This window comes from Thunnus albacares, chromosome 19 (genome assembly GCF_914725855.1).
Source record: "Thunnus albacares chromosome 19, fThuAlb1.1, whole genome shotgun sequence".
Classification (NCBI taxonomy): domain Eukaryota; kingdom Metazoa; phylum Chordata; class Actinopteri; order Scombriformes; family Scombridae; genus Thunnus; species Thunnus albacares.
In genome coordinates this window covers 27,605,242-27,620,187 of record NC_058124.1, presented here as the reverse complement: position 1 = coordinate 27,620,187, position 14,946 = coordinate 27,605,242, and the positions used below count along the sequence as shown (strand labels likewise).

Genomic DNA, 14,946 nt, shown 5'->3' with positions numbered 1-14,946 from the left:
ACCATTAATGTGTCAAAGATGAACCGGATTCTGCCCTTATGAGTAGTTTATAGGCCTGGTTATCATTTATACAAGTTTTCCAACAAAACCTTCATTTAACAAAAGAAGACAAACTTCTCAAATGTTAAATTTTGTCTAAATATAAACAGCCATACAGAAACTGTTCTATAAGTAAAATCTGGTAAAATTCTTTAGATCTATAAAATATCTGATTAGAGAATAAGAAGCATCTTTTAGTACTTCACCAATCACATTTCAGTTACCAAATGTGTATTGAGATTTGATGTCCATTAACACTATTAATTTAAATAAATATAAGTTCACAGTGACTGGGTTGCTGTTGTGTTTAGAGATAGAAACCATACTGTACAAATACAGACAACATGTAGGAACAGACACAAATGAATGAATTTGAATCCTGTTTTCATGTTTGTAAAGAGAATAAAACAAAGTTTATTGCAATACTGAATCTTGAAAAAGCTGCATAATAACCGTAGTGTGAATGTCGAATTCTCCTTAAATCACTTAACTGTAAAATGCTGCTTGCTAAGCAAAGTTTGTCTATAAGCAAAAGCTTCTACAACAACTTTTAAAATATATTTTACACATAACATGTTCTGCCTGCAGATTTCTTCAGATTTGTGTCAAAAACAGAAGAAGTTCTGAATAAATGGACCCTGAGAAACAGTTCTAGTCTACTACAGTATTCAACATACATACTACAAGGGTTATTTTACATTCTTATGCATTTAATTATTTAGGTTTATGTTACATATTTTGTGTTTGTCTTTTAAAATCTTTGGGAACATGTTGGAACTAAATAGTCTCGCTATAACATGTTATCCTTGTAGATCCATTTATTATCCAGTTTAAACAATGCATTTACACAATAGACTGAAAGGTGATGAAGGTCATAATATGACCATAATATGTTTCCTCCCGGCCCTTTTGTCCACTCAGCTTTGTCTATTTTCACTCTCAGAGAAGCTGGCAGAGTCCTTGACCTCTGGAGATGTTTTTTCACTGAGTGGGATAATGATATATATTATCTTTCACCACGTGTTGAACTTCTGTCCTGCCAGAGAGAGAGAGAGAGAGAGAGAGAGAGAGTGCACATTACGGCTGCTTGCTCAGCCAACGCCAGTGTGTGTTTCTGGCTGACGAAATTAGTAACTTATTTTCATCACTAGTGTGCGAATGCTGAGCTGAGGTTTGAAACGCTGCAAATAAAAAACGGACCGCGCATTCGCAGTTTCACTCCAGTGGGATTAAAAGAAAGACAGAGAGAAAGAGAGAGAGAGAGAGAGAGCGAGCAGTAGTTAACAGGAGGCTGAGCCAGCTGTGGTATGTACAGTAACCCACAGCTCAGAGAGGTCTCGCCAGGTCACATGTGCTCAAAGGTCAGAGAACAGCCAATAAGATACCAGCTCCTCCCTGACTGACGGGAGTCTCAGCCAATTGGAAAAGGTATTAACCTGCCTGAGGGATAGCGATGTGTTCAGAGACAATGTGAACAACCTGTTTTCAGTTTAAATGTCTGGTTCAGGTGCTTTGAAGACGTGGAAGCAGGTTGATGTGTGTGAGCGATCAGGTGAGCGAGTCCACATGGGCAGACTGCTTAATAAAAAACAGATGAGCAACAGTGAAAAACCTGGACCGTGATGCGCCGCTAACAGTGTCTGATGTAAAACCTGCAGTTTAACTTGATTCAGCTGATGTAATAGTGACGCTGCAGACCACCGATTGAATAATAACATTGATGACGTTTTGTCAATTCTGAAGGGAGACTTTCAGAGAGATTCAGGTTTACTGCTCACCATCATTTTTTTTTCAGTTACAGAATCCACAAAATATAAATGTACCAAAGGAAAGAATCTTTGTATGGTCAGTATGTATGTATGTATGTCCTTCATGTATCTATTCAACAGTTCAACTGATCAACTCCACACTTGGCAGGTGTAATGCTGGGGATCCAAGGGAGTGCAGTGTCGAATTTGGTGCAATTTGGACACGTGATACGTTTAATATTAATAAATTTAGAATAAACCAGCGATCAGCGAGCCGCTCCGCTCTGTGCTCTTATTTAGCATTAGATTACTTATTATTTATAAAATCTGTGTATAATAGAATGTTAGTTTCTTTCATGTTTTCTGTGTATATACTCATTCACACCTCAAATCAACTGTATTAATGTTTCTATGCATTGAAGTAGCAGCCGGAGGCCAAGCAGTCGGCCCGTTGTGAACAGGCGTTGCACTAGTTTAGATAAAGACAACGGAGCTGAGGTTTGACAAGCAAGCAGCAACCAGTCAATCTAGCACAGTGCTGGTCGAATTATGATGTGAACCCAAACGTTTCTGATGACAATAAACACACCAATCTTGAAAGTGTGGAAAAACAGGAATTTGGGGCTTTTCTCAGTCAATTCAACACAGCCAGATTTTTTTTGGGGGGGGGCTCAACATCTAGTAGCAATTGGAAGACCTGGAGCTGGTTGCACCAGTTGTGCCTGTGTTCCCACTTAGACTAGTTTTGTTTACTAGGTGGAGATTTATTTATCATTAAATTAACATGGATTGTACCACAAAACAACAACACAGCTCTTTCACTTCATATTTACACCTACTGTAACTGTAACCGTGTTACAGCACTAAACTAGCTTAATAATATATGACCTGTTTGAGTTTAAGAGTAGAAGTGGTTTTGTAACTCCATCAAAAAAGCTGTTTAAATTAGAGCAGCAACAATTATTCAATTCGTCATTTGTCAAAAATAACAATCATTTGCTGGTTCCAGCTTCTCAAATGTGAGAATTTGATGCTTTTCTTTATTAGATGTGATAGTAAACTGAATATTCTTGAGTTTTGGGCTGCTGGCCAGACAAAAAAAAAAAGACATTTTAAGACATAAACTTGGGCTGTGAGAAATTATATACAGCAATACTTTCTGACATTTTACAGACAAAAACGATTAATCAAGAAAATAAGCGTCAGATTAATTGATAATGACAATATTTGCAACCCTAGTTTGAATTATATTATACAGAAATAACAGTATAGCGCAAGTTACAAAACGTAATGCCAATAATGTTAGACTAAATGACCAAATAAGGTAGTGTAATTCATATTAACCTTTCACTTTATCTATTCAGATATGAATAGATATGTTTGGATTGTCAGGTTTCAGTAAATCACTAGTCTGAAACTATCTACAGCTGTAGGAAGGACTTACAAACAACCTTAGAAATAGATTTACACACAAAGCTGATGTGGTGCAATCTTGCACCATAAGGCACTTCATCACTGACTCCGACGTTCAGGTGCGCTGGCTGCCACTTCAGTCGAAATAAAGCTAATAAATGATGCCAAAAAAGCCACATCATCAGTCCGTATCCTTTACTCTCGAGTGTTTTCTGGGTTCACTCTTGTTTTTTTGGCTCACAGATGTTTTTCCTCTGATACATTCACTGGTTTATTTTTTCTTGTAACATGATTCAGGAAACAATCTGTGTTAATTTTTTAAAACAAATGAAAACAAATCCCGCCCGACACATTATCATGAGACACTTAGAGCGTTTTGCGTCATTTCGAGAGATTATAGCACAGGTTTCTAATCTGAGGATCTACAGCTGTGGAATGTGTGTGTGTGTGTGTGTGTGTCCAAACACCCTTTGGCTGTGAGTGGGTTGCTTTAGTCAAGTCCCAACAGGAGCTGTAGTCACATTCTGCAAGAGATGTGGTATGTTGTCAAAGGAAAGAAATATATTCAAAAATTAAAAATGGGTTTAACTGCACACATCGTGGGCCGTTGGGGGGGGTTGGATGGGTCAGTGAGACGTAACCAGGTTTGCATCCTGATACTCATTACCCTTTTTTTTGTAAGTTTTCATATTCACACTCACAAAACAGCTGAGGTGAGTTCACATACCTGCAGTTACATGACACCAGCCGCAGTAACACCCACCTCTTACTTAACTGTGACTGTGAGTTCACAGAAGAGAATGTTTGTGTTCTTGCTGCATTATATCTGTTGTCTACATTATCATAAGTATTTTTCAAGGACAGGAAGCATACTGCAGCATCCTGAATAGTCAAGGGGGGGATCAAGCCCACATTTACACATGACTTACAGCAGTTTTTTACTCAATATGTTTGTTATGTGTCATCCATGATTCTTCTTAGCACTTCCTCTAACGGATTAATCATTAGTCTGAGCTGAGGTTTAGCCGACAAATACAGGAAACGAGGGGATGTGGTTTGATATCGAGTTCAAATCCAGTGTCAAATCTTATTAAGTTTGAGTTTTCAGCAATTTAAGGTGACTTGAAGCTAAAACACAAAGACGTCCAATCAGCTTTTGTTGGCTGAGAAGGAAGAAACTGTTTTTTAGTGGCAGCCGAATGAATGTTCCCAACCTGTATCTGATACACACGATGAACAGCTTACAGTAAAATAAAAATGTTCCTGACAGTAATTGGTTGCATGAATTAGTAATTTGACAGCATGAATTATTAAATAGTGTGCACAATTATTATTATTTTTTCTCTGTGATACCTTAAAGGCTCCGTAAAATGTCCTTAAAGCTACTCTAAATTGAATTTCCAAGCAAATAGAGAGAGGATCTTGTTAATTAAAGGTTTGTACTGTATGCAAAGAGAACAAAAATTAAGTATTTCACTACATTAACTGTGAGATCTGTATGTAGATAGAGTTTAACTAGTTTGTTAAATGATGTGGAACAAGGCCAAGTATGTGTACTTTGGTGGCCCTGATGCTTCAAAACAGACACGAGACGGTGAGAAAACTCACATTGTCAGTTTGCCCGGTTAAGATTTAAAAAGATTTGTATCTGAGCTGCAGAGTGAAAACAAAAGATCAGTAATCTAACAGTCACAGACACCGAACATGCGTTCATGACTCACAGCAGCAGCAGCAGCCTCCTCTCACACTGAGCCACTGTAGCCGCAGCCATTCAAAATATTTGACCTAGTCGAGCAAAAGCTCAGCGCTTAAAACAGGCAACACATCGGAACAAAGAAAGGCCAGTAGATAACTGGTGTCCCACTGCAGGAAGTTCAAACAACCTCCCATTAAAGTCAGTTTCTGGTTAACTTTGTATTTCAGGCTGATTTTTTGGAGGTGTTTTGATTTGCACTGTAGACTTCCCATTCACTTTAATCATCAATCACATGCCTGATCTGTTCGTTGTCATCCTGCTCTTTTATTTTGAAATCTTGCTTTCAAGGTTTCTAGAAAGAGTTTAGATACTACTACACACATGCAGAAGATAAAAACACAGAAGAGTCCTGTGCACATTTACACCCAATATCAGAATCGATCACTGCGGCCTAATTTGCGTTTTTGGTTCCTCCTCCTCCTCCGAGGTCAGAGGTCAGCGTCAGATATAGGACGGGATTCACCGTCTTGCTAAAAAGGCACTTCAGCACAGAATTTATTTATATCTATGGAGGATGAAACCTGGAACAATTAAGTCCACTGAATAAGGACCTAAATCCAGTCGCTAACACTTCAAACTTAATTTAGAATCACAAGGAGAGACTTATTAGCTTAAGGCCACATTCAAACAAATACTACAGAGGGCCACAGCTATAAAACTCCTGAGTCATTGGCCAATCATATACAGTATGTGAAGGTGCACGCACACACAGGTAGGATTACTACCTTCCAGGGTATTAAAATCCTGCCTCAAAGGATTATAAACTGCTGTGTAGCGTCTTGGAGTCAACTTGCACTTCCTGGTTCATATTTGAGCTTGTCACTGGTTCCTGTAGTAACACGTCCACACCTACACAGTCAGTCTGCTGGATTGTTTTCCCTTTAGGAATGATTGGGGTTGGTTGCCCCTCAGTTCTCGTAATTTTAAATTTCTTTTACTTGAATTTGCAGGTCTTGCACCAACCTGTTTGTCTGACATACATTATTTGTAATGTCCAGACTCCTCAGGTCTGATATGAGTCCTCTAGTTGTTCCAAAGTGCAGGACAAAAACTTGTGGTGAGGCAGCTTTTAATATTTGTACTCTTATTTTATCTAATCATTTTGTCATCTTGTATTCATGTTTTAAAATGTTTTACTCCCTTTTATCCATTTTAATTGTTAGTTTTTTATCTATTTTACTCCTTTTTTCAAAATCCATCCTATTGGTTTTATTACTATATTGTGTGCATTAATCTCAAATTGTTTTACAGTTTAAATCAGTTCTGTCTAATTATCAGCTTGCCAGTCATCTGTAACTGCAGAACTGCACCGATGAAATGCGCTGAAAAAAGTTTGACTGATATATGATATCCAGGCAACTATTTTTCAGGAGTAATGAGTTTTAACAGTAATGACTAGGAAATACTTTCAGGCAGTTTACTTAACAAGGCTAATCTTTGTGTTATTGATGCGCAAACCTTTGAGGAGTTTAAATTCACACAAACCATTTAAATGCCAAACCTTATAATTAAAAAATACCTTCAAGCTCAGGAAACCGAAGCATGCAGCATAAACTTGAGTCCACATGTGGTCGAATTCATACCGCAGCTGGTAGGAAAAACAACTGACCAGCTGTCACTTACCAGCACTCTGTTCTCCACCTTGTCACCTTTGACCTCCAGCTGGACTTTGCGCCTCAGGGTCAGTTTCACCCTCCGACCCACCGCCTCCCGCACGCTCTCTGCAACAGACAACAAGGTTATAAGACACCTGACAATTACCACCACAAAAGTCGGGGGGGGGGGGGGGGGGGGGGGGGGGTTCAATTAAATCTCATTACACGACAGGTACTGAAGTTTCAGATGGGAAATTTCATCGCCTGAAGCCTCGTTTTGGTCCTGTTTAACATGCCGCTAACTGCAGCAGAAATAGAACCGGTCGTCACGCCTCTAATGCTAAAACCCAGGGGTTAATTAAAGTGGTAATTATGTGGTGCTCCTTCAAATGTTTACCATGTTTACTGTGGCTATCAGTCCACATAAACAAGCCATTATGGCAGTATTCACAGTGTCATGAGTGGAATTCTTCTGGTTGCTTGTTTTCAACTTACAACAAATCTCATGCCTCTGTGCTGTAGACCTCTGTTGTTGCCCAGAAACTATTAAAAACACGTCAGTGAGTCACACCGCTGCTCTGGGTGTTATGTTCCTTCATCATGAAGAGTTTGGTCTCATTAGTTTGTTCAGAAATGACTCCAAAGACTAATAACAGCATCATGTTTTCAGTCTCTGGAGAGTAGTTCTATGTAAGACAGACGACACTGAGCATGTGCAGGAATGTTCTGTTTACAGAGCTTCATTAGCTTGTTGTGTTACATATCACAACCTCTGGATATACACTGTATATTTCTCTAAGAACTTCACTACAAAGTCAAGAGGTTGTGATAAGTGCAGCGGTGTTGCTCACTGATGTGTTTTCAGCTGTTTCTGGAACAACAACGGAGGAATAAGATATATCAGGCTTTGATAAACACACAATACTTGTTAGTAGATCAGTTCATTGTTGGTTTGGATCCAAACATGTGATTTGATTTCCTGATCCTCAGCATGGTGTTAAAACTAAACAGAAAACATCAAACCAAACACTATTTGTGAAAGAACATGAACAAAGAGCTGAGAGGAAATTTGGGCATTTGGATAAAATCCAAAAGGAAGGGTTTTATTTTATCCATTAACTGATGATCATGAAAACATTTTATTTATCAGCTCAGCTTTTAGAGATTTGGAAACTGCTGAATCCAGCAAGTGAGCAATAGCAGAAATAGTCTCGAATGTGTCTTTGAATTCCCTAGAAATCCTTGTAGCTGCTGTATCTCTCCTAAATCTCTCTGACAGATGTGGTGAACAAACTGTTATCATGACCGACGGCTATAAAGGACAAATATAAGAGAAGAAGACCCAGGTTAACAAATAAAAAAAATCCCTGTAACTTGTAAAAATGTCATCCGTACTCTGGTTGTTGTTGTTGCTGAACAATGATGGACACAGCAGCCAATTTACCTGCTTTTCTTCTCATTTTATTTCAGTGTTTTCAGTCAGTAAAACATTTTTTTTGTTCCTCAAATGCTGGATGTTAATCACTTATTTGAATCTTAATAAATACCCTGTAAAACACTCACGTATAGGCCTGAAGCTACTGATTATTTTCTCGATAAATTAATTAGTTATTTTGTTTAAAAGTGTCAGAAAACTGTGGAAAATGCCTTTTATATGTCCTGGAGCCCAAGGTGATATTTTCAAATGTCTTCAAATGTCTTGTTTTGACAATCCCAACAATCCAAAATCCAAAGATATTCAGTTTACTATCATGTATGACACAGAAAAGCTTAAAGTCTTAACATATGTGAAGCTACAAACAGCAAATATTTGGCATTTTTGAATTTAAAACAAAAAAAAAAGTGATTATTTGATTGAAACAGTTGCTGATTCATTTTCTGTTGCAGCTGTACTCACGTATGTAGAATCACATCTATAAAGGAACAATGTTTATTGAATTAACTTTAATCTTTTTTTCAGACCTCCATGATGGAGCCAGCTGTAGCTGCTCAGCGCTTTGTGCCAAAAACTGTAAAGCCTCTATATTCTGCAAAGTAAATGTAGTGTGAAAAGTATAGTCTTCTGTCTATAGAGTGTTTTACATTTGACAATCCAGTGTATTGTGAGGATCAAGCAAAAACATGAAACACTATGGATTTCTGCCCAGACAGCCTTGGATCCTCCTCTTCCTCTGTTAATTTGGCTCTGTTTTAATGCTGGGCAAGAGGTCTAGTGAACCTCTGCTGTTTTTTTAGCAGTGGTGGGAAAAATCCAGGGACAGATGGAGGAAGAGGGGGGGGGGGGTGAAGAAGTAAGAGTTAGAAAGATTAAGTAACAAGAAAGTGAGCACAAGAGGGAAAAGGAGGGGGGGACAAGAACAAGACAGAAAACAAGAAGGCATGGCGATAAAGAGGGAGGTGGTGTCTTGATGACATCATGTCACCCTCCTCCTCCCTCTCCGCGCCCAGACACATGATGAGGTCATGAGGAGGATCAAAACATTACGGCACGAAGCAGCAGCGTGGAGGCTGATTAGAAACACATGGACTTCTCCCTCCGTCCAACACACAGTCACATCAAAACAAAGACTTTCCCTGCTGACTAATTACTTTAATGTAACAATCTGCAGCCTTTAAAAGCTAAATTACTGTCAGCACCTCTCTTCTATCCAACAGCAATGATCCAGCTTAAAACAAATTCATGAAAACTGGTCTATCTGCTGCTCTAAACACTGAATGAATTATTGAAATCTGTGATGTTTTAATGGCTGCAACAGTTGAAACAAATGGGATTATGATCACAACTTACAGTTCAATTTAAAACTTCACTAAAATATCAGACAAACATGATTAATCTCAAGTAACTGTTTCTTCTTTTTGGTGCTCTGCTCTGTTAACATTAACAGTAGCTGACAGCTTCCACTTATAGTTAACAGGTGATGTGTAGTTTCAACCTCATGTGACCTTGAGCATAGTAAAATGATGCCTTAAACATGCATTCTCTCTAATGACCAGCGGGGGGCGACTCCACTGATTGTATAAAGACGTCCGTTTGTATGGAAGACTATGAGAAAATGACTTCTCACTTGATTTATTACCTCAGTGAACAGTTTCCTCATGAGTTTCAAGTCTTCTTCAATACAGCATGATGTCCATTCCGTAAATTAAGGTCCCATTTAGAATAAAATACTGTAGATGACAAACCAGCGTATGCTTCAGGGTGTGGCTACGTTATGATTGACAAGTCACTACCATGGCGTCAATGTTGTTTATGTAATGTAACCATGGTGTAACCACAGATTCACTGAGTATAGGCGTAGCTGCAGCTATTTTAGTGTGTTTTCAGCTCATGAAAGTTAAGTGTAACATTTTGGTTGCCTAAAAAAGTCTTGTTCAGCGCTTGATTGTACTAAAAGACCCTCTGAGGAATCGGATGTTTAGTATTTCTGGTGAGTACATTTTGTTTTAATGGTTTTAAGTCTGTTTTTTGCTAGCAAAAATTAGCATTATCATTAGCATTATCACAGTTAACCCTCCTGTTGTCCTCGGGTCAAATTTGACACGTTTTCAAATGTTTTTATATCAGAAATATGGATTTCTTTCATCTAATTGCCTGAAAATCACATGGCTGGTTCCATACCACACACTTTGCAAGTAAAAGTAATGATCACTACTTTCATTGAATTTTGGGTATTTTATTAAAATTTATAGCATCTGTTGACTTTTGTCCTCCCGAGTCAAAATTGACCCGGAAGGACAAAAGTTGCATGGTTGACGGGAAGACAACAGGAGGGTTAATTATAGACTTTAAATGCACTGTGCTAACCGATGCTAACCAAGCTAGAAGCTAGCATTAGGGTCAGCTCCACCCTCTCGTCTACATATGGTCACTTCTGGCTCCAAAAATCAAAGATGACGTGGGTCAAATCTCCAAACTCAAGGCTTCAAAACGGCAGTCCATAAACCAATGGGTGACATCACGGCAACTACATTCATATTTTTTACAGTCTATAGCAGTGACAGATTTTGAATTAGGAAAAAACGGGCTTTAGTACTGAATCAGCTTAAAGAATCAGAATCAGTACTGGGAGAGAAATTGAAATTCAGATTGGTGCATTCCTAAAAGAGACAAGAGAAATGATGACTTAGGCGCCTTTGCACAGTGTGATTTTGGGCTGTCTGAGACGAAAGTTGACAATCATGAGAGAAATGTGGTGAAATCTTTGGTCTTCAATTCAAAATGTTGGCCCAAGAACTCAGTGTAAGTGTGTGTGTACTCATCCACCATGAAAGACAGCCTGCAGCAAAATCTGTCAGAAATTTAACAACAAATTTTCTCAAAGCAAGTGATGCTATGACCCACATCTACCAACCAATCAGAATATGACATGAAGTGACACAGAATGCACTGAATAAACTTTAGAGGGAAAAACAAATTTGTTCTCCTTCATACGCCCATGACACACAAAAACCAAAATGATGGAAGTGAAATTAAAAATACATTAATGTGACTTTGCTGCATTTTCAAAACATCAGAGCTGCAGTCGGATGACGTGAACTAATTATGTGTCTCTGCTTTCATATCTACTTGTTTCTATTTACATCGTAGCGCCACACATTCATCTCACAATCTGACAGCTTCAAACTGATATCAAGTCATCTGACACACAGACTGTGACCAAGAATTTATTATAGATGACTTGCACAGTCTGCCATGCTTGTTGTTGTCGAACAGTCTAAAGGCGCCTTTACTGTAGTTCTAGTAGTGCTGAAATGATCCGTAGCCAAACAACAGATGATTAATCAACAACAACTGGAATAATCTACTTAATGTTTAAGTTCCAGATTCTTAAATGTGCAAGCAAACAGATGTGCTCCAGGGACGCACCAACCTGATACAGCGGATTGTCATCAGCATAGATAATGACCTTAAGAAGCTGATCAGGTATCAGCCAAATGTGAACAATGTGAACAATCCACATTCAATACAGTTTCTTTATCAGTGTCACTGTTTCTTTATCAATGAATTTCAGTGATCAGTTACTTTCAATGAGTCACGGTGGCCTCATGTTATCTTACATTACAAAAACATGACAACGAGTTCCACACAGTGAGGTTTACAGATTTTAAATGCAGGATTAAGAGATCACAGCTGTCTGACTGGTTCTCTGTATCGGCAGATACCCTGAGTTGAGGTACTGGAACAGAAAAAGTTGTATCAGTGAATCCTTAATTTGCTGCTTTTCTCTATTTTTACATCATTATACTGTTAATTGAATATGTTTGGTTGGTGGATTGTTGTAGTCTTGAGACTGGGGCTGCAACTAATGATTATTTTCTTTATTGATTAATGTTCAAACTCTGAAGAACGCCCTTTACACTTTACTAGAGCCCCAAGGTGAGGTCATTAAGTGGCTTATTTTGTCCGACCAAAAGTCCAAAACTCAAAGAGATTCAATTAACTGTCATGTAAGAGGAGAAAAAGCTGCAAATTCTCCAATTTGAGAACCTAAAACCATCAAATATTTGGCATTTTTGCTAAAAAAAAATTGCTTAAATAATTAATCAGTTATCAAAATAGTCGCAGATTAATTTTATCTGTCGATCAACAATGGTCCTAAATGTGATGTTGAACTATTGATAAATTGAAAAAATAATGCAGTTCTAGTCTGAGGGGTGAATGAGTTAACTTAGAAAGCAAAATAAACTATATCTCTGCTTAATTTTGAAAATCACAACCAAGGCAACTGACTGATGTTATTTTTGTGTTTACACTGGTATTATCATGTGAGTGTGTCTGGCCTGTACTACTGTAACATTTTTCTGCTGCCAAAGGTTCAATCCAAAGACAACCCCCCCCCCCCCCCCCCCCCCCCCCCTTCCTAACCATCCCCACTTTACACTCAGCTCTCCTGCACGTCAACAACAACCTTATTAACCTCTTCTTCTAGCTTTAAAACGCTGCTGATGAGCAGCGTCAGGTCAGTCCGTCCTATTAAAAACAACAGCAGGGCTGCCAACAAAAAGCCCCATTCATCAGTCCGTCCAGTGACATACAGTGTGAGATGGGGCTGCAGACACCGTAACAGAGAGCACGGGGTTGTTGTGAGTCAGCCTCACCACCCCATACTGGCTTTGCTGTTGATTTCTTGTGACAGTCTATAAAAATAATCTGTTCTTAAAGTCCTCTTATCATCTGACACAGCAGTTAAATGGTCAGATTTGTAAAACTGGGGGTATTGGCTAAAAGAATTAGATAACAACAGCTTCAATCCATAAATATCTGCCTCCAAAAGTCAATTTAGGTCAAACTCTAGAGTGCTTTAACTTAACAGCTCAGTGTTTTTTTTTTTTTTTTAAACAACCCCGCCAATGTTTAATTTATTGGCTACTTTTCCCAACAGAACTGCAGTGATTTATTGTTTTTGTTTTTCTTTTTGACACTCAGTCATCCAGGCAGTCTGTGCTGATAATATCTCACAATCCAAAGGAATTTCACAGGACACACCCCTTTCCCAAAGCTTTCTCTCTCCCCCATTTCAGATAAGGAAGTGGCAGAGGAGAAACTCTCAGGTAGCCAGTCTAACCCTCAGGGCATGAAAATAACTCATGACTTTATATGCTGAAAAAAAACCCAAAAATTAAAAAACTGTGATAGTTGCACCATTAAATAGACACTAGTAAGTCACCAGAATGTTCCAACATTAGTGAAGATAACTGGTATACAGTTTATTTTGCTTGATAGTAGGTTAGTTTTCACCTTTTCTAGTATCAATTTAGCATTTCTACAGTTCTCCCATGATAAATACTCTTGTTTAATTGGTGAGTATATGCTTTATGACGCTTTCACCCCCCCCCCCCCCCCCCCCCCCCCCCCAAAAAAAAAAAAATTACATTCCTATATTATTTCAAGCTATATCCTTCATAGTATGTTTAAATGTCATTTGAAGCTCTTTTATGCATTGCTTAAGTAACTTTAAGTGTAGTTTTTGGTTAATTAATCTGGCTTTAAAGTATGTTTATGTCCTGTGAAACCTCTGTGACAGACATTAGTGGGTTTATATTAACTTTTTTTGTTGTTGTTTCTGCTGTGATTTAGCAGCTAATTACAACTACTCACCTGAGATATAATACAAAAGTTGAACTAAGTTGTTAATTATCTCTGTCTGCCAACAACAGCAGCGCCGGTGGGAGTCAGGTAGCTGAAGTTACCGACGCAATCTCACCGCTAACCGTGACTAGTTAACGTTATCTTACCGAGCAGTTCTGTGGGAATGTCCGTTTTTTCCTCCGACATTTCTTCTGCCGATGTAAACACCGAAGACGGGGTCCGGTGGTAGCGGGTACACCCGAGAAGAGAAGCGGCTCCGTTTGGAAGTTTCAACCCGGAGGAAGCGACAAAATACGGTAAAAGGTGTTGTCCCGTTTTCTCCAGCTAACCTAACGTTGGTTACCTGTCGACACCCTGCTTACCTACAGTAACCGTTACTGTCTGCATGCCTGTATGAGAACGTTACACACACGCGCACACACTTACACATACACACGTTACTTCTGCATTATACTGGTTTGAAGTGACGGGAAGGGTTGATTAGAAAGTAGTTTCAATATGAGGCAGATTAAATCCAAAAGTGAGGACAGACAGTCGGTGTGTGTGTGTATGACAACAAGCACACACACTCCAGTGATCCCTCCTCTCCTGCAGTTGTCCAGGAAAAAACTTTTGCTGCTAAAAAAAATGGTAAAGTGGCGACATCTGGTGGCCATTTAAGCCAGTAGCAGGTTTCTGTATTATGTCGCATTAACGGGGTGTCGGAATAATCGGAAAAATGAATTCCCAACCGGGAAAATTCACGTGAACGTACCCTCAAATCGGAACTAGAGCCCGACCGATACTGGATTTTTGGTGCCGATGCTTATACTAATATTAGAGAGTAAAAAAATTCTGATATTGATATCTTGGCCGATGATTTCATATATACAGAATACATAAACACAGTTTTTTTTGCAATGATCCCTCATCTGTGGTTATAAACAACTTGTGACAAAGATATGTAATGGAGGCATGATATTTTACAGTTTAACAATAAATTTTATTATACAACAGGTAGCTCTGACCAAGCAATCTGATTGGTCAACTAGACATTTAGAACGTGCTCAAATCACTGTTGTGCCAACAATGACGTTAGAGCACACCCTCTCTTGTAATATTGCTTAACTGTATAAAATGACATCAGTGCACTGAAATAGTTAACTTCACTTGGAATTTAATAATGATAAATAACTAGAATTTTTTTTAAACAAGGGAGAAAAAAACATATATACATTAAACTTGAATCAAGAAAAAGGATCAAATATACATAAAATGCTGTCCATACAACTTCTAAGAATATATGTGTATATCTCAGCACATATT

At 38.5% G+C, this 14,946-nt stretch overlaps 1 protein-coding gene across 3 annotated transcripts in view; it reads right to left on the bottom strand.

Annotated features, from left to right (window-relative positions):
• The window catches only part of LOC122969848 (F-actin-uncapping protein LRRC16A), a 40,722-nt gene extending 26,482 nt beyond the window's left edge, over positions 1-14,240 (bottom strand). For 2 of the 3 annotated variants that reach the window (XM_044335851.1, XM_044335852.1), the window contains exons 1-2: positions 13,788-14,239; positions 6,580-6,677 (exon numbers count right to left, since the gene is read on the bottom strand). In XM_044335851.1, the coding sequence (XP_044191786.1) occupies positions 6,580-6,677; positions 13,788-13,827 (138 nt within the window). In that variant the 5' untranslated portion in view covers positions 13,828-14,239. Of the gene's footprint in view, positions 1-6,579; positions 6,678-13,787 lie in introns of all 3 variants that reach the window. The other variant, XM_044335850.1, reaches the window with a different exon arrangement.
• Between the last annotated feature and the right edge of the window lie 706 nt (positions 14,241-14,946).